Source organism: Bombina bombina, chromosome 2 (assembly GCF_027579735.1).
Source record: "Bombina bombina isolate aBomBom1 chromosome 2, aBomBom1.pri, whole genome shotgun sequence".
Classification (NCBI taxonomy): Eukaryota; Metazoa; Chordata; class Amphibia; order Anura; family Bombinatoridae; genus Bombina; species Bombina bombina.
Window position 1 is genome coordinate 611,508,375 of NC_069500.1, and position 22,673 is coordinate 611,531,047.

The following is a 22,673-nucleotide window of genomic DNA, read 5'->3' on the forward strand; positions in this document are numbered from 1 at the left end:
TGCTATTTTAGCACGTAGGGCATTGTGGTTCAAATCTTGGTCTGCTGATGTGTCATCAAAACATAAGCTTTTAGTTATTCCCTTTAAAGGTATGACCCTTTTCGGGCCAGAATTGAAGGAAATCATTTCTGATATTACAGGAGGTAAAGGCCATGCCCTACCTCAGGATAAATCGGTTAAAATGAGGGGTAAACAGAATAATTTTCGTTCCTTTCGGAACTTTAAAGGAGGACCCCCCGCTTTTTCTTCTTCCTCAATGCAGGAAGGGAATTTTACCCAATCTAAGTCAGTCTTGAGACCTAATCAGAACTGGAATAAGGGTAAACAATCCAAAAAGACCGCTGCTGCTCCTAAGATAGCATGAAGGGGCGGCCCCCGATCCAGGACTGGATCTAGTAGGGGGCAGACTCTCTTTCCTTGCTCAGGCTTTGGCAAGAGATGTTCAGGATCCCTGGGCACTAGAAATAGTGACCCACGGTTATCAATTGGAATTCAAAGACTTTCTCCCAAGAGGGAGATTTAATCTTTCAAAGTTATCTGCAAACCAGATAAAAAGAGAGGCGTTCTTACACTGTGTAAAAGACCTTTCTACTATGGGAGTAATTTGTCCAGTTCCAAAATTGGAACAGGGACAGGGGTTTTACTCAAACCTTTTTGTGGTTCCCAAAAAAGAGGGAACTTTCAGACCCATTTTAGATCTCAAGTGTCTAAACAAGTTTCTCAGAGTCCCATTGTTCAAGATGGAGACTATACGAACAATCTTACCAATGATCCAGGAGGGTCAATATATGACTACCGTGGATTTAAAGGATGCTTACCTTCATATTCCAATCCACAAGGATCATCATCAGTTTCTAAGGTTTGCCTTCTTGGACAAACATTATCAGTTTGTGGCTCTTCCTTTCGGGTTGGCCACAGCACCCAGAATCTTCACAAAGGTTCTAGGGTCTCTTGGCGGTTCTCAGACCGCGAGGAATAGCGGTGGCGCCTTATCTGGATGATTTTCTGATTCAGGTATCAACATATCATCTGACAAACTCTCACACGGACACAGTGTTGTCTTTTCTGAGAACCCACAGCTGGAAGGTGAACATAGAGAAGAGTTCACTTGTCCCACAGACAAGGGTTCCTTTTTTGGGAACTCTGATAGACTCGGTAGCCATGAAATTTTTTCTGACGGAGGTCAGAAAATCAAAGATTCTAAATACTTGCCGAGCACTTCAGTCCATTCCTCTGCCATCAGTGGCTCAGTGTATGGAGGTAATTGGATTTATGGTAGCGGCAATGGACATCGTTCCGTTTGCTCGCTTTCATCTCAGATCACTGCAACTGTGCATGCTCGGACAGTGGAATGGGGATTATGCGGATTTATCTCCTCAGATAAATCTGGATCAAGAGACCAGAAACTCTCTTCTTTGATGTTTGTCGCCGGATCATCTGTCCCAAGGGACTTGTTTCCACAGACCCTCGTGGGTGATAGTGACAACAGATGCCAGCCTTCTGGGCTGGGGTGCAGTTTGGAACTCCCTGAAGGCTCAGGGTGTTTGGACTCTAGTGGAGTCTCTACTTCCAATCAATATTCTGGAACTGACGGCAATATTCAATATGCTTCAGGCATGGCCTCAGTTGGCTTCGGCCAAATTCATCAGATTCCATTCGGACAACATCACGACTGTGGCATTTATCAATCATCAGGGGGGAACAAGGAGTTCCTTAGCGATGATAGAGGTATCCAAGATAATCAGGCGGAGGCCCACTCTTGTCATTTGTCAGCAATCTACATCCCAGGAGTAGAGAACTGGGAAGCAGATTTTCTAAGTCGGCAGACTTTTCATCCGGGGGAGTGGGGACTTCACCCGGAGGTATTTGCCTCATTGATTCTCAGATGGGGCAGACCGGAATTGGATTTGATGGCATCTCGACAGAATGCCAAGATTCCAAGATACGGATCCCGGTCAAGGGATCCTCAGGCCGAACTGATAGATGCCTTGGCAGTGTCTTGGTTGTTCAGCCTAGCTTATGTGTTTCCGCCGTTTCCTCTCCTTCCACGCGTGATTGCTCAAATCTAACAGGAGAGAGCTTCAGTGTTCCTGATAGCGCCTGCATGGCCATGCAGGATTTGATATGCGGATCTAGTGGACATGTACTCTCTGCCACCGTGGAAACTTCCATTGAGACAGGACCTTCTCATTCAAGGTCCTTTCCAACATCCAAATCTAATTTCTCTGCAGCTGACTGCGTGGAGATTGAACGCTTGATTTTATCGAAGCAAGGATTCTCCGATTCGGTCATCAATACTTTGATATAGGCTAGAAAGCATGTCACTAGAAACATTTATCATAATATATGGTGTAAATATCTTTATTGGTGTGAATCCAAGAGTTACTCATGGTGTAAAGTTGGGATTCCTAGGATTCTGTCTTTTCTCCAAGAAGGATTGGAGAAAGGGTTATCAGCAAGTTCCTTAAGGGGACAAATTTCTGCTTTGTCAATTCTGTTTCACAAACGTTTGGCAAATGTACCAGATGTGCAGTCTTTTTGTCAGGCTTTATTTAAAATAAAGCCTGTATTTAGACCCATTACTCCTCCCTGGAGTTTGAATTTAGTTCTTCGAGTTCTTCAAGGGGTTCCATTTGAACCCATGCATTCCATGGATATCAAATTGTTATCCTGGAAAGTTCTGTTTTTAGGTTGTTTCAAATAAGAATATTAATCAGGAAATTGTTGTTCCTTCCTTATGTCCTAATCCTTCTTCTAAGAAGGAGCGTATGTTGCATAATTTGGATGTGGTCCGTGCCTTAAAGTTTTACTTACAGGCAACTAAGGATTTCCGTCAATCTTCTTCTTTATTCATTGTTTATTCTGGAAAGAGTAGGGGTCAGAAAGCTACGGCTACCTCTCTTTCTTTTTGGCTGAGAAGTATCATCCGCCTGGCATATGAGACTGCTGGACAGCAGCCTCCTGAAAGAATTACGGCTCATTCTACTAGGGATGTGGCTTCCACATGGGCTTTTAAAAGCAATGCATCTGTTGAACAGATTTGTAAGGCTGCGACTTGGTTGTCCCTTCACACTTTTTTCAAATTTTCCAAATTTGATACTTTTGCTTCTTCTGAGGCTATTTTTGGGAGAAAGGTTCTTCAAGCAGTGGTGCCTTCCGTTTAGGTTCCTGTCTTGTCCCTCCCTTTCATCCGTGTCCTATTGCTTTGGTATTGGTTTCCCACAAGTTATGATGAAATCCGTGGACTCGTAATATCTTTGTAAAAGAAAACTAAATTTATGCTTACCTGATAAATTACTTTCTTTTACGATATGATGAGTCCAGGGCCCACCCTGTTCTTTTTAAGACAGTTTTTCTTTATATTTTTTGTAAACTTCAGTCACCTCTGCACCTTTTAGCCTTTCCTTTTTCTCTTCCTATACCTTTAGCCAAATGACTGAGGGTGGAGGGGAAGGGGAGGGGCTATATATACAGCTCTGCTGTGGTGCTGTTTGCCACTTCCTGTTAGCAGGAGGTTAATATCCCACAAGTAAGGATGAAATCCGTGGACTCGTCATATCGTAAAAGAAAGTAAGGTCAGGTAAGCATAAATTTAGTTTTTTAGCAAAAGATACCAATTAACAAAGAAAATTTGATAATAGAATTAAATTATAAAGTTATTTAAAATCCCATACTGTCTTCTTACACAACCGTAATTCTGAAGGGAGGGAAAGATCCCACCCAAAAGGAGTTATATAGACCGATAGCCCTCCTGAACTCAGATTATAAAATCCTAACCTTAATTTTAGCATCTAGACTCCAGCCAATCCTTTCAAAGATCATTCATACTGATCAAGCGGGGTTTCTATACAAACGCAACTCTGTAGCAAAAATAAGAGAAGTTTTGGTAATAACTGAGTATTTCGGGAATCTGATGGTTTCTGGTGGGGGGGGGGGGGGGAGAAGAGGACCTCCCTGACCTTGCTATTATTTCAATTGATTCTGAAAAAGCCTTCAAATTCGATGTTTTTTGATCATATAACCGCTTCCCTTGCTAAATTTGAGTTCAGAGGTAAGTTCCTGCAATTCATAGGTAATTTATATAGTGAACCCCACACGAGAATGATAGTTAACAACATTGTCTCCCCGGCGATTACACTTGGCAGAGGCACACAACAGGGATGCCCTCTCTCCCCCTTTCTTTTTGACGTTGCCATCGAACCCCTTGCAATTATGATTAGGCATTGTCTGGAGGGTATCAAAATAGGAAACCATGAGATGAAAATCGCGTTATACGCGGATGATATACTTCTGTATTTGGCAAATACTAAATCGAGTATCCCTAAACTCCTCCAGATAATTGACCAATTGGGGTCCTTTTCAGGATATAAGGTGAATGCGGCAAAATCTGAAATACTTTGGCTTAGGAAAAATTGCAATTTCATTGCCAAAGTCCCTTTTAGGGTGGTCACTGATTCTTTTAAATATTTGGGGTCTTCATTCCGGCTAAAACAGGAGATTTATATTATGTTAACATATCCCCAATATTAAAAAATATTAAGGAAAAACTAAGAATCTGGCAAAATTTGCCATTATCAATTTCTGGGGCGGATAGCACTCTTCAAAATGGTTCTCCTTCCGAAGCTGTTATATGTTCTTCAAAATACCCCAATAATTCTCCTAGCAAAGGATATCCGCTCGATTAACAGCGCACTCAGAGAGTTCATATGGCAGGAGAAAAGATCCAGGATATCTTTAACCAAACTCTCTCTACTAAAGGAACACGGAGGCCTGGCATTACCAGACATAAGATTGTACAACCTTGCCTTCTTAGCTCGCATAGTGACTGACTGGATCTTCTATAATAACTATGTTTTAAATAATGTGCTTGAAGTAAGTATTTGTAACCCATTTCTTCCAACAGCATTGATCCATTGTGAGCCAAAAGAGCTACCGGCGGAAATTTAGAGACTCAAAAACCATTTTAAATCCACTAAAGGCATGGTGGAAAATAAGCAACCTCCTATCAATAAATAGCAAGGCCTCTCAATACCTACCCCTGATAGGGAATCCAAATTTCCAAGCAGGCCTAAACTCTGCAGTCTTTAAAAGATGGCATAATATAGGGCTAAATAGGGTACTGTATCACGTGGACAGGGAAAGAAAATGCATAAAAAGGTTTGAGGAATTGAAGGATCAATTTAACATAACCAATAAGGACTTTTTTGCATATTTGCAAATAAGGCATTTTGTCCTTGAATTAATAAAAGATGTAGGCTGGTGCTGGGCCCTAGGCAATCTGGAAAGCTGGCTCACGTTAACTAAAAATGGCCACATGTCCATTACCCCGTTCTACCATCTTCTGGGCTCTAGAAAGGGTGCTCCAATCTTAGAGAAGATTGCATCAGCCTGGAACTCACTAATATCACAGAATAGCATTGAATCAAAGACTCTTCAAATATCTATAAAGTAGCACAGGCGACACTTTCTGCCACCTGGAGAGAAGCACATGTCAACCTTTTACACAGAACATATTTCACCCCTGAGAAAGGCTCCAAACTCCATAATTCAAGCTTTAACAAATGCCCTAAATGTTAATTTCCTGCAGCGGATTTAGTACACATGATTTGGAAATGTCCAAAAATAAGGAATTTTTGGTTTAAATTTGAATTTTGGCTAAGCAACTCATTGAAGATCTCCCCTCTGGCTCTATCACTGTACCAGATTATTCTTTGTTTAAATAATAATGCAGGCTCTCCCCCTAGTGAAAAATTAATAATCCTATCTATCCTAGCAGCTAGATACTTAATTTTTAAAAAATGGAAAATGCGAACGATCCCAAGTATATAAGAAGTTAGGAACTGTCTGAAGAAGCAGTGCATACTGGAACAAAGGGTTACTAATATAGACAGTGAGTCAGATATCAGAAAATTCTTTAACAAATGGGCAGTATTTATAAAAACACTTTCGACCACAGAAATAGATTATTTTATTTTTTCATTCAAAAACTCAGAGCTAGTGCTCCTAGGTATTTGGTAAAGCGATTGGAGGGGGCATGGAGAGGAGAGAGGGAAGGATGGGGAAGTTGATTTTTTTTTGTTTGGTTTTGTTTTTGTTTTATTTAATCCTGGGGGGGGGGGGGGGCGCGCTACTCCATTTCCGGATCGCAACAACGGAGGAGAGTGTGCTAGGAGTTTCTTTTCTGCCGGAACCGCATGGTCTTCTGTTTAATAGAGCAGACGGTCTTAGGCAGTGTGTGTGAACAGCGCAGACAACTTCGAGGGGGCAGGTAGGCGCCTCAGCAGAGCTGTTGAGGCGGCAGAGACTAAGTTTGACGATCCGTTTTTTTCTTACACAAATATACTTGATCGTATTTTTTGCTGCCTTTTTGGGTGTTCATGTTTAATTTACTTTAATTGGGTATTATCTGTTATTCGGTCAACTGTTAACAGCGCAGCTGCATTTATTATTAGAGCTGCTTATTGACTCTTTAATTGCAGGACAAGACCAAGTTTACTGCATCATGGCCACGACTGTTTCATGTTCATTATGTTTGTCTGCACATGTGGAGCCTCCCGTTATATTTTGCCCCTCGTGTACTGAGAGGGCTTTACAGTTTAGGGAGCAAATGTTTGTTGATACAGAATTAAATAAGGTGGATGTTTCTCAAGGTTCTAACGATGAGAGTTAGGGTATGCCACATCTTTCTCCCCAAGCGTCACAGTCCCTATCGCCTACCCAGGCACAGTCCAGTACCTCTGCAGTTTCATCTGCATTTACTTTAAAGGACATAGCGACTGTTATGTCCTCTACTATTTCTGAAGCATTGTCTGCCTTTCCCGTCCTGCAAGGCAAATGCAGGAGGAAGGACAACCTTGTGCTTACTACGCCTTCGGATGCTTTAATTACGAGATCAGAAATTCCTTTACAGGGCTCAGAATTGGAGCTCATATCTGAAGGTAAGCTTTCGGAATCAGATAGCGCCCTGCTACCGATGAATTCAGAAGTAATGTCTTTCCGGTTTAAACTGGAACACCTCCGGTCTGTTATTAAAGGAGGTTTTGGTGACTCTGGACGACTGCGATTCTATTGTGGTCCCTCCAGAAAAATTAAGTAAGTTGGACAGGTATCTAGAAGTCCCTTCTTATTCAGATGTTTTTCCAGTTCCCAAGAGAACTTCGGAGATTGTTGCTAAGGAATGGGAGAGACCAGGTATACCATTCTCTCCTTCTCCTATTTTCAGGAAAATGTATCCCATAGTGGATTCTATCAGGAATTCTTGGCAGACAGTACCTAAGGTGGAAGGTGCCATTTCCACTTTGGCTAAGCTATCCCTATTGAGGATAGTTGTGCCTTTAAGGACCCTATGGATAATAAATTAGAAGGTCTGCTTAAGAAACTCTGTGTTCATCAGGGGTTACTTTTACAACCAGCGGCCTGCATCGTCACGGGTACCACGGCGGCTGCTTATTGGTTTGATGCTCTGGAGGAGTCTCTTAAAACTGAGACTCCTTTGGAAGAGATACAGGACAGAATTAAAGCCCTCAAACTGGCTAAATCCTTTGTGACAGATGCTTTGCTGCAGATTACTAAATTGGTGGCTAAGAGTTCAGGATTTTCCATTTTAGCTCGTAGGGCCTTATGGCTGAAGTACTGGTCTGCCGATGTGTCCTCCAAGACTAAGCTTTTGGCTATCCCTTACAAGGGTAAGACCTTGTTTGGCCCCGAATTGAAAGAAATTATTTCTGACATTACAGGAGGTAAGGGTCACCTCCTTCCTCAGGATAAGAAATCCAAACAGAGGGGTCGTCAGAGTAATTTTCGTTCCTTTCGAAATTTCAAGGGAACCTGCTCTCCCCCTTCCACTAAGCAGGAGGGGGGCTACTCTCAACCCAAGTCCATGTGGCGACCCGACCAGGCTTGGAACAAGGGCAAACAACCCCAAAAACCCGTTACTGCCACTAAATCAGCATGAAGGGGCAGACTATCATTTTTCGTCCAGGCTTGGATAAGAGATGTCAGGATCCTTGGGCAATAGATATAGTATATCAGGGTTACAAACTGGAATTCAAAAATTCTTCCCCAGAGGAAGATTCCTTCTTTCTCGATTATCTGTAAACCAGATAAAAAGAGAGGCGTTCTTACGCTGTGTAAGAGACCTCTCCTCCATGGGAGTAATTTGTCCCGTTCCAATCTAAGAACAGGGACAGGGGTTTTATTCCAATCTGTTTGTAGTTCCCAAAAAAGAGGGAACTTTCAGACCTAGCTTAACTCTCAAGAGTTTAAACAAGTTTCTCAGAGTTCCATCGTTCAAGATGGAAACTATTCGTACCATCTTTCCATTGATCCAGGAGGGTCAGTTTATGACTACCTTTGATCTAAAGGATGGATATCTTCATGTTCCTATCCACAGAGATCATCACAAGTTCCTGAGTTTTGCCTTTCTGGACAGACATTTTCAGTTTGTGGCTCTTCCTTTTGGTCTGGCCACAGCTCCCAGAGCTCTTCAAGGGGTTCCATTTGAACCTATGCATTCCATAGATATTAAGTTATTATCTTGGAAGGTTTTGTTTTTGGTTGCTATTTCTTCTGCTCACAGAGTTTCTGAGCTTTCTGCATTACAATGTGATTCTCCTTATCTTATTTTCCATTCGGATAAGGTGGTGTTACGTACCAAACCTGGTTTTCTTCCTAAGGTTGTTTCGAATAAAAATATTAATCAGGAAATTGTTGTTCCTTCCTTGTGTCCTAATCCTTCTTCTAAGAAGGAGCGACTGTTACATAATTTAGACGTGGTCCGTGCCTTGAAGTTTTACTTACAGGCTACTAAGGATTTTCGTCAATCATCTTCCCTGTTTGTTATGTTTTCTGGGAAGCGTAGGGGTCAGAAAGCTACGGCTACCTCTCTTTCTCTTTGGCTGAAGAGTATCATTCGTTTTGCATATGAGACTGCTGGACAGCAGCCTCCTGATCGAATTACGGCTCATTCCACTAGGGCTGTGGCTTCCTCATGGGCATTTAAAAATGATGCTTCTGTTGAACAGATTTGCAAAGCTGCAACTTGGTCTTCTCTTCAAATTTTACAAATTTGATACTTTTGCTTCGTCAGAGGCTGTTTTTGGGAGAAAGGTTCTTCAAGCAGTGGTTCCTTCCGTTTATTTTCCTTATCTTGTCCCTCCCTTTCATCCGTGTCCTATAGCTTTGGTATTGTATCCCATAAGTAAGGATGAAATCCGTGGACTCGTCGTATCTTGTAAAAGAAAAGGAAATTTATGCTTACCTGATAAATTTATTTATTTTACGATAAGACGAGTCCACGGCCCGCCCTGTTTTTGTAGGACAGGTCTTTTATTTTGTTAAACTTCAGGCACCTCTGCACCTTGGCTTTTCCTTTCTCTTCCTAACTTCGGTCGAATGACTGGAGTGGGAGGGAAGGGAGGAGCTATTTATACAGCTCTGCTGTGGTGCTCTTTGCCTCCTCCTGTTGACCAGGAGGTGATATCCCATAAGTAAGGATGAAATCCGTGGACTCTTCGTATCGTAAAAGAAATAAATTTATCAGGTAAGCATAAATTTCCTTTTTCCTGTTGCTATGTATTCAATTAGTTCTGTTGCATGCTACTGGGCAGCTTGCAGTGAGACATATCATGAACAACCACACAATCATCTTCATACCTTTAAATGAATGTATCACTTCTGCTATTTTTGATTTAGGCAGTCTCTTGTGTCTTATTCTTCTCATCTATAAATGTGCCTTTTCTTCTCATCTATTTTTTTTAATTAGGACAAATATAGTCCTATTGCTGCCATATTGCTGTGGCTTCCTATGTGTTGATTCATATTGCTTTGATGTCATCCCTACCTTCATATACTATCATAATGAACATAAGAGAAAACAGGATTTTTTTTACTTTTAGTGAAAACTTTTCTTTGCATTTTGTGTTGCCAGCACACACAGATCTACTTTTTTTTAAAAATGTGTCACTCTCTGTTATTTCAGCCTGTTTCTGCTTGCTCTTCTGCTTCTAATAAAATAAGAGGGAGACGAGTGGTGGAAAACATTTTCAGTTTTTATATTTTTGTCTATCACTTTGTAAACTTTTAAAAGTTGCTATTTTTTATTTTTTGTAGGTTCAATGTTTATTTCTTTGTGTTTTAAATAAAAGAAAATTTATTTACAGCTGTTATAATGACAAATTTGTATTTATTTCAGAAGGTGGAAGAGACTGTGGAAGGAATGGGTTCTGGCCTAGGTCCTGATGGCGAGGTATGCTGCATTTTTACTTTCCCGTCTTCCAGTTTGAGTAGTAGCATCATAGTCTTGATAAGTTAGAACTGTGCATTCATTTTGTATTGACTATTGCACATATTGCATGTATTTGTGGTTTACAATTATTTCCAAAAAATAAATACATACACAGATATGCCCACAGTATTTATACTAAACAATTAAAAAAATGGTTTATCTGAATTACTTGTGCAGCCATTAGAACACAACTTTGTGGTATAGCATAGGTTCATAAATGAGAGCCAATGAAGCCAGAGCACAGATAGCACTGTTTTGTTTTTTTAGTGCTACACACACATAGTTTCATTAATCAATTGATTGATTTGTACTTAATTTCATTTATAAATATATAACTTTTAATTATACTCTTGTGATTTTATTTAATTTAGCTTATAGATGAAAGCAGTCAGATGAGTGATCTTCCTGTAAAAGTTATACACACGGAAACAGGAAAAGTACTTCTTGCACCAGAGGCTCCCAAAGCAAGTCAGCTTGATACCTGGCTAGAAATGAACCCAGGGTAGGTTATCATTATTAATATTTTTACAATTATTTACATTGTATATGCGGCTAACATTTACAATAAACGTTAACCTGAGATTGCGGATTTTATTGCAGACTAATTATTCTTTTTTTTTTTTTTTTAACATTTTGTGTGGCTGATGAAAATTTTTCCCCCTTAAGGTATGAAGTAGCTCCCAGGTCTGACAGTGAGGAAAGTAACTCAGAGTATGAAGAGGAGGTAAGTATGCCTTCTAGTTCTCTATAAATATCGGTAAAGAACTGCTATACAAAGCTAGTCGATATTCACAAACACAGCTGTTAAAGATAATAAAATATGTTTACACACTAAAAAAAATAAATGAAAATCAATATATATATATTAAAGCAGTCATCCTAGTGAAGGAAGCTTTGTCTCTTTTAATACAAAAGACCATTAAATACAACATAATCAATAAAAACATGATACAAAGTGAGTGCAACAATACTTAATTTAAAACGAGCATTATATTTCTCTTGTTAAGTGTAGTCAGTCCACGGGTCATCCATTACTTATGGAATATATCTCTTCCTAACAGGAAGCTGCAAGAGGATCACCCAAGCAGAGCTGCTATATAGCTCCTCCCTTCACATGTCATATTCAGTCATTCTCTTGCAGCCTAACTAAAGATTGGTCGCTGTGAGAGGTCTGTGGTGTTTTTTAACTTAGTTTATTTCTTCAATCAAAAGTTTGTTATTTTAAATGGCACCGGAGTGTGCTGTTTGTTCTCAGGCAGCATTAGAAGAAGAATCTGCCTGCGTTTTCTATGATCTTAGCAGACGTAACTAAGATCCACTGGCTGTTCTCATCTGGGGAGTGAGGTAACTTCAGAAAAGGGGAATAGCATGCAGGGCCCCCCTGCAAATGAGGTATGTGCAGTAAATTATTTTTCTGAGGAATGGAATTGACTGAGAAAATACTGCTGATACCAATGTAACGTAAGTTCAGCCTTAAATGCAGTGATAGCGACTGGTATTAGGCTGATGAGTGTGTGTACACTGAATGTATTTTTCTAAGGAATGGAATTGACTCTGAAAATACTGTTAATACTGAAATAATGTATGAGCCTTAACTGCAGTGAAAGCGACTGGTAGCAGGCTTATTAATAACACTTCATAACTTTTAAAATGTATGTTTAAAACGTTTACTGGCATGTTAATCGTTTTTTGTGAGGTACTTGGTGATAAAACTTATTGGGGCATGATTTTTACCACATGGCTAACTTTTGTTTTCTGCATAGAAACAGTTATCTGAGCTTCCCCACTGTTGTAATATGAGTGGGAGGGGCCTATTTTAGCGCTTTTTTGCGCAGTAAAAATTCAGTCACAATCTGTCTACTTCATCCTCCATGATCCAGATCGTCTCTAGAGAGCTCAGGGGTCTTCAAAATTCATTTTGAGGGAGGTAATCAGTCACAGCAGTCCTGTGACAGTGTGTTTTGACTGTGAGAAAAACGTTAATTATTAAATTGTTATCCGTTTTTGGGTATTAAGGGGTTAATCATCCATTTGCTGGTGGGTGCAATCCTTTGCTAACTTAATACATTTACTGTGAAAAATTGGTTGCTATACCTATTTTGGTTCATTGTTATTTCAACTGTGACAGCTTTTTGTGCTTCTTAAAGGCACAGTAGCGTTTTTTATATTGCTTGTAAATTTATTTAGAAAAGTATTTCCAAGCTTGCTAGTCTCATTGCTAGTCTGTTTAAACATGTCTGACTCAGATGAATCTCTTTGTTCACTATGTTTAAAGGCCAATGTGGAGCCCAATAGAAATTTGTGTACTAATTGCATTGATGTTACTTTAAATAAAAGTCAATCTTTACATGCAAAGAAATTATCACCAGACAACGAGGGGGAAGTTATGCCGACTAACTCTCCTCACGTGTCAGTACCTTCGCCTCCTGCTCAGGAGGTGCGTGATTTCGTGGCGCCAAGTACATCAGGGAGGCCCTTACAAATCACTTTGCAAGACATGGCTACTGTTATGACAGAAGTATTATCTAACTTGCCAGAATTAAGAGGCAAGCGCGATAGCTCTGGGTTAAGGACAGAGCGCGCGGATGAGGTGAGAGCCATGTCAGATACTGCGTCACAGTTTGCAGAACATGAAGACGGAGAGCTTCATTCTGTGGGTGACGGATCTGATCCAGGGAGACTGGATTCAGAGATTTCTAATTTTAAATTTAAGCTTGAGAACCTCCGTATATTGCTAGGGGAGGTATTAGCGGCTCTGAATGATTATAACACGGTTGCAATTCCAGAAAAATTATGTAGGTTGGATAGATACTATGCGGTACCGGTGTGTACTGACGTGTTTCCTATACCTAAAAGGCTTACAGAGATTATTAGCAAGGAGTGGGATAGACCTGGTGTGCCTTTTTCCCCTCCTCCCATATTTAGGAAAATGTTTCCTATAGACGCCACCACACGAGACTTATGGCAGACGGTCCCTAAGGTGGAGGGAGCAGTTTCTACTTTAGCTAAGCGTACCACTATCCCGGTGGAGGATAGTTGTGCTTTTTCAGATCCAATGGATAAGAAATTAGAGGGTTACCTTAAGAAGATGTTTGTTCAACAAGGTTTTATCTTACAGCCCCTTGCATGCATTGCGCCTGTCACTGCTGCGGCGGCATTCTGGTTTGAGTCTCTGGAAGAGGCCATTCGCACTGCTCCATTGGATGAAATTATGAACAAGCTTAAAGCACTTAAGCTAGCTAACGCATTTGTTTCTGATGCCGTTGTACATTTAACCAAACTTACGGCTAAGAACTCCGGATTCGCCATCCAAGCGCGCAGAGCGCTATGGCTTAAATCCTGGTCAGCTGACGTGACTTCTAAATCAAAATTGCTTAATATTCCTTTCAAAGGGCAGACCTTATTCGGGCCCGGCTTGAAAGAAATTATAGCTGACATTACGGGAGGTAAGGGCCATGCTCTACCTCAGGACAGGGCCAAATCAAAGGCCAAACAGTCTAATTTTCGTGCCTTTCGTAACTTCAAGGCAGGAGCAGCATCAACTTCCTCCGCTCCAAAACAGGAAGGAGCTGTTGCTCGTTACAGGCAGGGCTGGAAAGTTAACCAGTCCTGGAACAAGGGCAAGCAGGCCAAGAAACCTGCTGCTGCCCCTAAGACAGCATGAAGAGCGGGCCCCCTATCCGGAAACGGATCTAGTGGGGGGCAGACTTTCTCTCTTCGCCCAGGCTTGGGCAAGAGATGTCCAGTATCCCTGGGCGTTGGAGATAATATCTCAGGGATATCTTCTGGACTTCAAAACTTCTCCTCCACGAGGGAGATTTCATCTTTCAAGGTTATCAGCAAACCAAATAAAGAAAGAGGCGTTTCTACGCTGTGTACAAGACCTCTTACTAATGGGGGTGATCCACCCAGTTCCGCGGACGGAACACGGGCAAGGATTCTATTCAAATCTATTTGTGGTTCCCAAGAAAGAGGGAACCTTCAGACCAATCTTGGACTTAAAAATCCTAAACAAATTCCTAAGAGTTCCATCATTCAAAATGGAAACTATTCGTACCATCCTTCCCATGATCCAAGAGGGTCAATACATGACCACAGTGGACTTAAAGGATGCCTACCTTCACATACCGATTCACAAGGATCATTATCGGTACCTAAGATTTGCTTTCCTAGACAGGCATTACCAGTTTGTAGCTCTTCCCTTCGGATTAGCTACGGCTCCAAGAATCTTTACAAAAGTTCTGGGCTCACTTCTGGCGGTACTAAGACCGCGAGGCATAGCGGTGACTCAGTACCTAGACGACATTCTGATACAAGCGTCAAGTTTTCAAACTGCCAAGTCTCATACAGAGATAGTTCTGGCATTTCTGAGGTCGCATGGGTGGAAGGTGAACGTGGAAAAGAGTTCTCTATTACCACTTACAAGGGTTCCCTTTCTAGGGACTCTTATAGATTCTGTAGAGATGAAAATTTACCTGACAGAGGCCAGGTTATCAAAGCTTCTAAATGCTTGCCGTGTCCTTCATTCCATTTCACACCCGTCAGTAGCTCAGTGCATGGAAGTAATCGGCTTAATGGTAGCGGCAATGGAAATAGTACCATTTGCGCGCCTGCATCTCAGACCGCTGCAATTGTGCATGCTAAGTCAGTGGAACGGGGATTACTCAGATTTGTCCCCCCTACTAAATCTGGATCAAGAGACCAGAGATTCTCTTCTATGGTGGCTTTCTCGGCCACATCTGTCCAAGGGGATGACCTTTCGCAGGCCAGATTGGACGATTGTAACAACAGACGCCAGCCTTTTAGGCTGGGGCGCTGTCTGGAACTCCCTGAAGGCTCAGGGACTATGGACTCAGGAGGAGAAACTCCTCCCAATAAATATTCTGGAATTAAGAGCAATATTCAATGCTCTCCTAGCTTGGCCTCAGTTAGCAACACTGAGGTTCATCAGATTTCAGTCGGACAACATCACGACTGTGGCTTACATCAACCATCAAGGGGGAACCAGAAGTTCCCTAGCGATGTTGGAAGTCTCAAAGATAATTCGCTGGGCAGAGTCTCACTCTTGCCACCTGTCAGCGATTTACATCCCAGGCGTGGAGAACTGGGAGGCGGATTTTCTAAGTCGCCAGACTTTTCATCCGGGGGAGTGGGAACTTCATCCGGAGGTCTTTGCTCAACTGATTCATCGTTGGGGCAAACCAGATCTGGATCTCATGGCGTCTCGCCAGAACGCCAAGCTTCCTTGTTACGGATCCAGGTCCAGGGACCCCGGAGCAGTGCTGATAAATGCTCTGACAGCCCCTTGGGTCTTCAACATGGCTTATGTGTTTCCACCATTTCCGATGCTTCCTCGTTTGCTTGCCAAGATCAAACAGGAGAGAGCTTCTGTGATTCTGATAGCGCCTGCGTGGCCACGCAGGACCTGGTATGCAGACCTAGTGGACATGTCGTCCTGTCCACCGTGGTCTCTGCCTCTGAGACAGGACCTTCTAATTCAGGGTCCTTTCAACCATCCAAATCTAATTTCTCTGAGGCTGACTGCATGGAGATTGAACGCTTGATTCTATCAAAGCGTGGCTTCTCGGAGTCGGTTATTGATACCTTAATACAGGCTCGGAAGCCTGTTACCAGAAAAATTTACCATAAGATATGGCGTAAATATTTATATTGGTGCGAATCCAAGAGTTACTCATGGAGTAAGGTTAGGATTCCTAGGATATTGTACTTTCTACAAGACGGTTTAGAAAAGGGCTTATCTGCTAGTTCGTTAAAGGGACAGATTTCTGCTCTGTCTATTCTTCTACACAAACGTCTGGCTGAAGTTCCAGACGTTCAGGCTTTTTGTCAGGCTTTAGCTAGGATTAAGCCTGTGTTTAAGACCGTTGCTCCGCCGTGGAGCTTAAACTTAGTTCTTAACGTTCTTCAAGGCGTTCCATTTGAACCCCTTCATTCCATTGATATCAAGCTGTTATCCTGGAAGGTTCTGTTTTTGATGGCTATTTCCTCGGCTCGAAGAGTCTCTGAGTTATCTGCCTTACATTGTGATTCTCCTTATCTGATTTTTCATTCAGACAAGGTAGTTCTGCGTACTAAACCTGGGTTCTTACCTAAGGTAGTTACTAACAGGAATATCAATCAAGAGATTGTTGTTCCATCACTGTGTCCTAACCCTTCTTCAAAGAAGGAACGACTTTTGCATAATCTGGACGTAGTCCGTGCCCTGAAGTTCTATTTGCAGGCAACTAAAGATTTTCGTCAAACTTCTTCCCTGTTTGTCGTTTACTCTGGACAGAGAAGAGGTCAAAAGGCTTCGGCTACCTCTCTCTCTTTTTGGCTTCGTAGCATAATACGTTTAGCCTATGAGACTGCTGGACAGCAGCCTCCTGAAAGGATTACAGCTCATTCTACTAGAGCTGTGGCTTCCACCTGGGCCTTTAAAAATGAGGCCTCTGTTGAACAGATTTGCAAGGCTGCAACTTGGTCTTCACTTCACACTTTTTCAAAATTTTACAAATTTGACACTTTTGCTTCTTCGGAGGCTATTTTTGGGAGAAAGGTACTTCAGGCAGTGGTTCCTTCTGTTTAATGTTCCTGCCTTGTCCCTCCCTTCATCCGTGTACTTTAGCTTTGGTATTGGTATTCCATAAGTAATGGATGACCCGTGGACTGACTACACTTAACAAGAGAAAACATAATTTATGTTTACCTGATAAATTTATTTCTCTTGTAGTGTAGTCAGTCCACGGCCCGCCCTGTCTTTAAGGCAGACCTAAATTTTAATTAAACTCCAGTCACCACTGCACCCTATGGTTTCTCCTTTCTCGTCTGGTTTTGGTCGAATGACTGAATATGACATGTGAGGGGAGGAGCTATATAGCAGCTCTGCTTGGGTGATCCTCTTGCAGCTTCCTGTTAGGAAGAGATATATTCCATAAGTAATGGATGACCCGTGGACTGACTACACTACAAGAGAAATAAATTTATCAGGTAAGCATAAATTATGTTTTTTTCTGGCTAATTTTAATGTTTCCTTCTGTTTTCCTGCCCCCTGTATCATGACAACTGTCAGCAAATAACATATTGATATTTGTCTATACTGTGAACTTTTGCACATGCTCAGTAGGAGCTGCTGGCTCAGAAAGTCTGCATATAAAAAGAATGTGCACAAGTTGATAATGGAAATAAATTGGATCTCCCTCCCTCTTCTCACTTGCCTTTTTGTGTGAGAGAGAGAGATCTGTGTTTAGGAGAGATAGATTCAGATAATATATTTGTTAAAAACCCAGAGGTTCTTTTTAGAGCCATTAACCCCTAGTTTGCCAGTAATCGCTATCAATCACTGGGACTAGCACAGCAGAACTTTTTTGCTCTCTGTGCATTTTTTAGGGGTTAATTTTTTTAGTAATTTTTTGTGAGATCCAAAAGCTCTTTTCAGAGCCATTTAGCTAGTTTTAATGAATTTTTTTTTAAAAAAATGTGAGACCCAAAGGCCCTTTTTAGAGCCATTAACCCCTAGCTTGCCAGTGATCACTGTAAATCACTGGGACTAGCACAGAAGCACATTTTTTGCTCTCTGCATTTTTTAGGGGTTACTTTTTCTTTAGTATTTTTTTTTGTGAGCCATTTAGTTCATTTAAACTTAAATTTTGTGTTGATTTTTTTTTTTTTAGTATTTTCTTTTTTTCTGTGACAGATACAAATAAATCATGTCACAGACAACATATAGTGCTGAGGAGGCATATGCCATCCTTGCGTCAGAGTCAGATGCCTCTATGTCTGACTCAGACCCCAATTTTGACCCTACCATATGCTCAGATACATTTATTAGATACAGTATAAACTGATAGTGATGTATCTGTGGCTACTACTGCCAGAAGGAGACATGTTGCTCCAGCTGGCATTGCTGCTGAAGAGTGGGTAACGCCTCATCACCAGAGGCCAGATATCCTACCATTCACTGCAAATCCGGGCATCAATGTGGATGTGGTAGGATTTAGTCCCCAACTGTTTATGGAGGTGTTTCTGGTCGATGATGTATTGGGGAACATTGTCGTCTAAACTAATTTATATGCCCATCAGTTCCTTGATTTCCCTGGACAGCTTGGACTCTGCATTGGGGACTGCTTCAAGCGGCATCTCACACTGGTAATTTTTATTTTTACATTTGCCGTTGTGGTTTTATTTTCTTCTGTTATGTGTGATCAGTCCACGGGTCATCATTACTTCTGGGATATTATCTGCTCCCCTACAGGAAGTGCAAGAGGATTCACCCAGCAGAGTTGCTATATAGCTCCTCCCCTCTACGTCACCTCCAGTCATTCTCTTGCACCCAAAGAGATAGGAGGTGTGAGAGGACTATGGTGATTATACTTAGTTTTTTTATAACTTCAATCAAAAGTTTGTTATTTTACAATAGCACCGGAGCGTGTTATTACCTCTCTGGCAGAGTTTGAAGAAGAATCTACCAGAGTTTTTATTATGATTTTAGCCGGAGTAGTTAAGATCATATTGCTGTTTCTCGGCCATCTGAGGGAGGTAAAAGCTTCAGATCAGGGGACAGCGGGCAGTTGAATCTGCATTGAGGTATGTAGCAGTTTTTATTTTCTGAATGGAATTGATGAGAAAATCCTGCCATACCGTTATAATGACATGTATGTATACTCTACACTTCAGTATTCTGGGGATGGTATTTCACCGGAATTACTCTGTAAAAGTACATTAAACCTTTTAATTGGTATTTTTCATGTTAAACGTTTTTGCTGGAATGTAGAATCGTTTGCATTTCTGAGGTACTGAGTGAATAAATATTTGGGCATTATTTTTCCACTTGGCGGTTGCTTGTTTTGATTATGACAGTTTCGTTTCTCTCTCACTGCTAGTGTATGAGGGGGAGGGGCCGTTTTTGGCGCTCTTTGCTACGCATCAAAAATTTCCAGTCAGTTACTCTTGTATTTTCTGCATGATCCGGTTCATCTCTAACAGAACTCAGGGGTCTTCAAACTTCTTTGAAGGGAGGTAGATTCTCTCAGCAGAGCTGTGAGACTTATATAGTGACTGTGATTTAAAACGTTGCTCTGTAATTTTAGGTTGCAAATTTAATTAGTGTTACTTTGCTAATGGGAACAAACCTTTGCTAAAAGTTGTGTTGTTTTTAAAGATGATGCTTTAACTGTTTTTCAGTTCATTATTTCAACTGTCCTTTAATCGTTTAGTGCTTCTTTGAGGCACAATACGTTTTTGTTAAATAAGATTGTAACCAAGTTGCATGTTTATTGCTAGTGTGTTAAACATGTCTGATTCAGAGGAAGATACCTGTGTCATTTGTTCCAATGCCAAGGTGGAGCCCAATAGAAATTTATGTACTAACTGTATTGATGCTACTTTAAATAAAAGCCAATCTGTACAAATTGAACAAATTTCACCTAACAGCGAGGGGAGAGTTATGCCGACTAACTCGCCTCACGTGTCAGTACCTGCATCTCCCGCCCGGGAGGTGCGTGATATTATGGCGCCTAGTACATCTGGGCAGCCATTACAGATAACATTACAAGATATGGCTACTGTTATGACTGAAGTTTTGGCTAAATTACCAGAACTAAGAGGCAAGCGTGATCACTCTGGGGTGAGAACAGAGTGCGCTGATAATTCTAGGGCCATGTCTGATACTGCGTCACAGCTTGCAGAGCATGAGGACGGAGAGCTTCATTCTGTGGGTGACGGTTCTGATCCAAGCAGATTGGATTCAGATATTTCAAATTTTAAATTTAAATTGGAAAACCTCCGTGTATTACTAGGGGAGGTCTTAGCGGCTCTTAATGATTGTAACACTGTTGCAATACCAGAGAAATTGTGTAGGTTGGATAAATACTTTGCGGTACCGGCGAGTACTGACGTTTTTCCTATACCTAAGAGATTAACTGAAATTGTTACTAAGGAGTGGGATAGACCCGGTGTGCCGTTCTCACCCCCTCCAATATTTAGAAAGATGTTTCCAATAGACGCCACCACACGGGACTTATGGCAAACGGTCCCTAGGGTGGAGGGAGCAGTTTCTACTTTAGCTAAGCGCACCACTATCCCGGTGGAGGATAGCTGTGCTTTTTCAGATCCTATGGATAAGAAATTAGAGGGTTACCTTAAGAAAATGTTTGTTCAACAAGGTTTTATATTACAACCCCTTGCATGCATCGCGCCGATTACGACTGCGGCAGCATTTTGGATTGAGTCTCTGGAAGAGAACCTTAGTTCAGCTACGCTGGACGACATTACGGACAGGCTTAGAGTCCTTAAACTAGCTAATTCATTCATTTCGGAGGCCGTAGTACATTTAACCAAACTTACGGCTAAGAACTCAGGATTCGCCATTCAGGCACGTAGGGCGCTGTGGCTAAAATCCTGGTCAGCTGATGTAACTTCTAAGTCCAAATTACTTAATATACCTTTCAAGGGGCAAACTTTATTTGGGCCCGGTTTGAAAGAAATTATCGCTGACATTACAGGAGGTAAGGGTCACGCCCTGCCTCAAGACAAAGCCAAAGCTAAGGCTAGACAGTCTAATTTTCGTCCCTTTCGGAATTTCAAAGCAGGAGCAGCACCAACTTCCACTGCACCAAAACAGGAAGGAACTGTTGCTCGTTACAGACAAGGCTGGAAACCTAACCAGTCCTGGAACAAGGGCAAGCAGGCCAGGAAACCTGCTGCTGCCCCAAAGACAGCATGAACCGAGGGCCCCCGATCCGGGACCGGATCTAGTGGGGGGCAGACTCTCTTTCTTCGCCCAGGCTTGGGCAAGAGATGTTCAGGATCCCTGGGCGCTAGAGATCATATCTCAGGGATACCTTCTAGACTTCAAATTCTCTCCCCCAAGAGGGAGATTTCATCTGTCAAGGTTGTCAACAAACCAGATAAAGAAAGAAGCGTTTCTACGCTGTGTACAAGATCTGTTATTAATGGGAGTGATCCATCCGGTTCCGCGGTCGGAACAAGGACAAGGGTTTTACTCAAACCTGTTTGTGGTTCCCAAAAAAGAGGGAACTTTCAGGCCAATCTTGGATTTAAAGATCCTAAACAAATTCCTAAGAGTTCCATCGTTCAAAATGGAAACTATTCGGACAATCTTACCCATGATCCAAAGGGGTCAGTACATGACCACAGTGGATTTAAAGGATGCTTACCTTCACATACCGATTCACAAAGATCATTACCGGTATCTAAGGTTTGCCTTCTTAGACAGGCATTACCAGTTTGTAGCTCTTCCATTCGGATTGGCTACGGCTCCAAGAATCTTCACAAAGGTTCTGGGTGCCCTTCTGGCGGTACTAAGACCGCGAGGAATTTCGGTAGCTCCGTACCTAGACGACATTCTGATACAAGCTTCAAGCTTTCAAACTGCCAAGTCTCATACAGAGTTAGTTCTGGCATTTCTAAGGTCGCATGGATGGAAAGTGAACGAAAAGAAGAGTTCTCTTTTTCCTCTCACAAGAGTTCCATTCTTAGGGACTCTTATAGATTCTGTGGAAATGAAGATTTATCTGACAGAAGACAGATTAACAAAGCTTCTAAATGCATGCCGTGTCCTTCATTCCATTCAACTCCCGTCAGTAGCTCAATGCATGGAGGTGATCGGCTTAATGGTAGCAGCAATGGACATAGTTCCCTTTGCACGTCTACATCTCAGACCGCTGCAATTGTGCATGCTAAGTCAGTGGAATGGGGATTACTCAGACTTGTCCCCTACTCTGAATCTGGATCAAGAGACCAGAAACTCTCTTCTATGGTGGCTTTCTCGGCCACATCTGTCCAGGGGGATGCCATTCAGCAGGCCGGACTGGACAATTGTAACAACAGACGCCAGCCTACTAGGTTGGGGCGCTGTCTGGAATTCTCTGAAGGCTCAGGGACAATGGAATCAGGAGGAAAGTCTCCTACCAATAAACATTCTGGAATTGAGAGCAGTTCTCAATGCCCTTCTGACTTGGCCCCAGTTAAAAACTCGGGGATTCATCAGGTTTCAGTCGGACAACATCACGACTGTAGCGTACATCAACCATCAAGGAGGGACAAGAAGCTCCCTAGCAATGATGGAAGTATCAAAGATAATTCGCTGAGCAGAGTCTCACTCTTGCCACCTGTCAGCAATCCACATCCCGGGAGTGGAGAACTGGGAGGCGGATTTCTTGAGTCGCCAGACTTTTCATCCGGGGGAGTGGGAACTTCATCCGGAGGTCTTTGCCCAAATACTTCGACGTTGGGGCAAACCAGAGATAGATCTCATGGCGTCTCGCCAGAACGCCAAACTTCCTCGCTACGGATCCAGATCCAGGGATCCGGGAGCGGTTCTGATAGATGCTTTGACAGCACCTTGGAACTTCGGGATGGCTTATGT

At 42.0% G+C, this 22,673-nt stretch overlaps 1 protein-coding gene across 1 annotated transcript in view; it reads left to right on the forward strand.

The window, feature by feature from the left end:
• SMARCA2 (SWI/SNF related, matrix associated, actin dependent regulator of chromatin, subfamily a, member 2) overlaps window positions 1-22,673 on the forward strand; it is a 1,314,671-nt gene that overhangs the window by 558,669 nt on the left and 733,329 nt on the right. Inside the window, exons 14-16 of the mRNA XM_053702540.1 lie at window positions 10,193-10,246; window positions 10,657-10,787; window positions 10,952-11,009. Coding sequence (XP_053558515.1) covers window positions 10,193-10,246; window positions 10,657-10,787; window positions 10,952-11,009 — 243 coding nt within the window. The remainder of the gene's footprint in view (window positions 1-10,192; window positions 10,247-10,656; window positions 10,788-10,951; window positions 11,010-22,673) is intronic.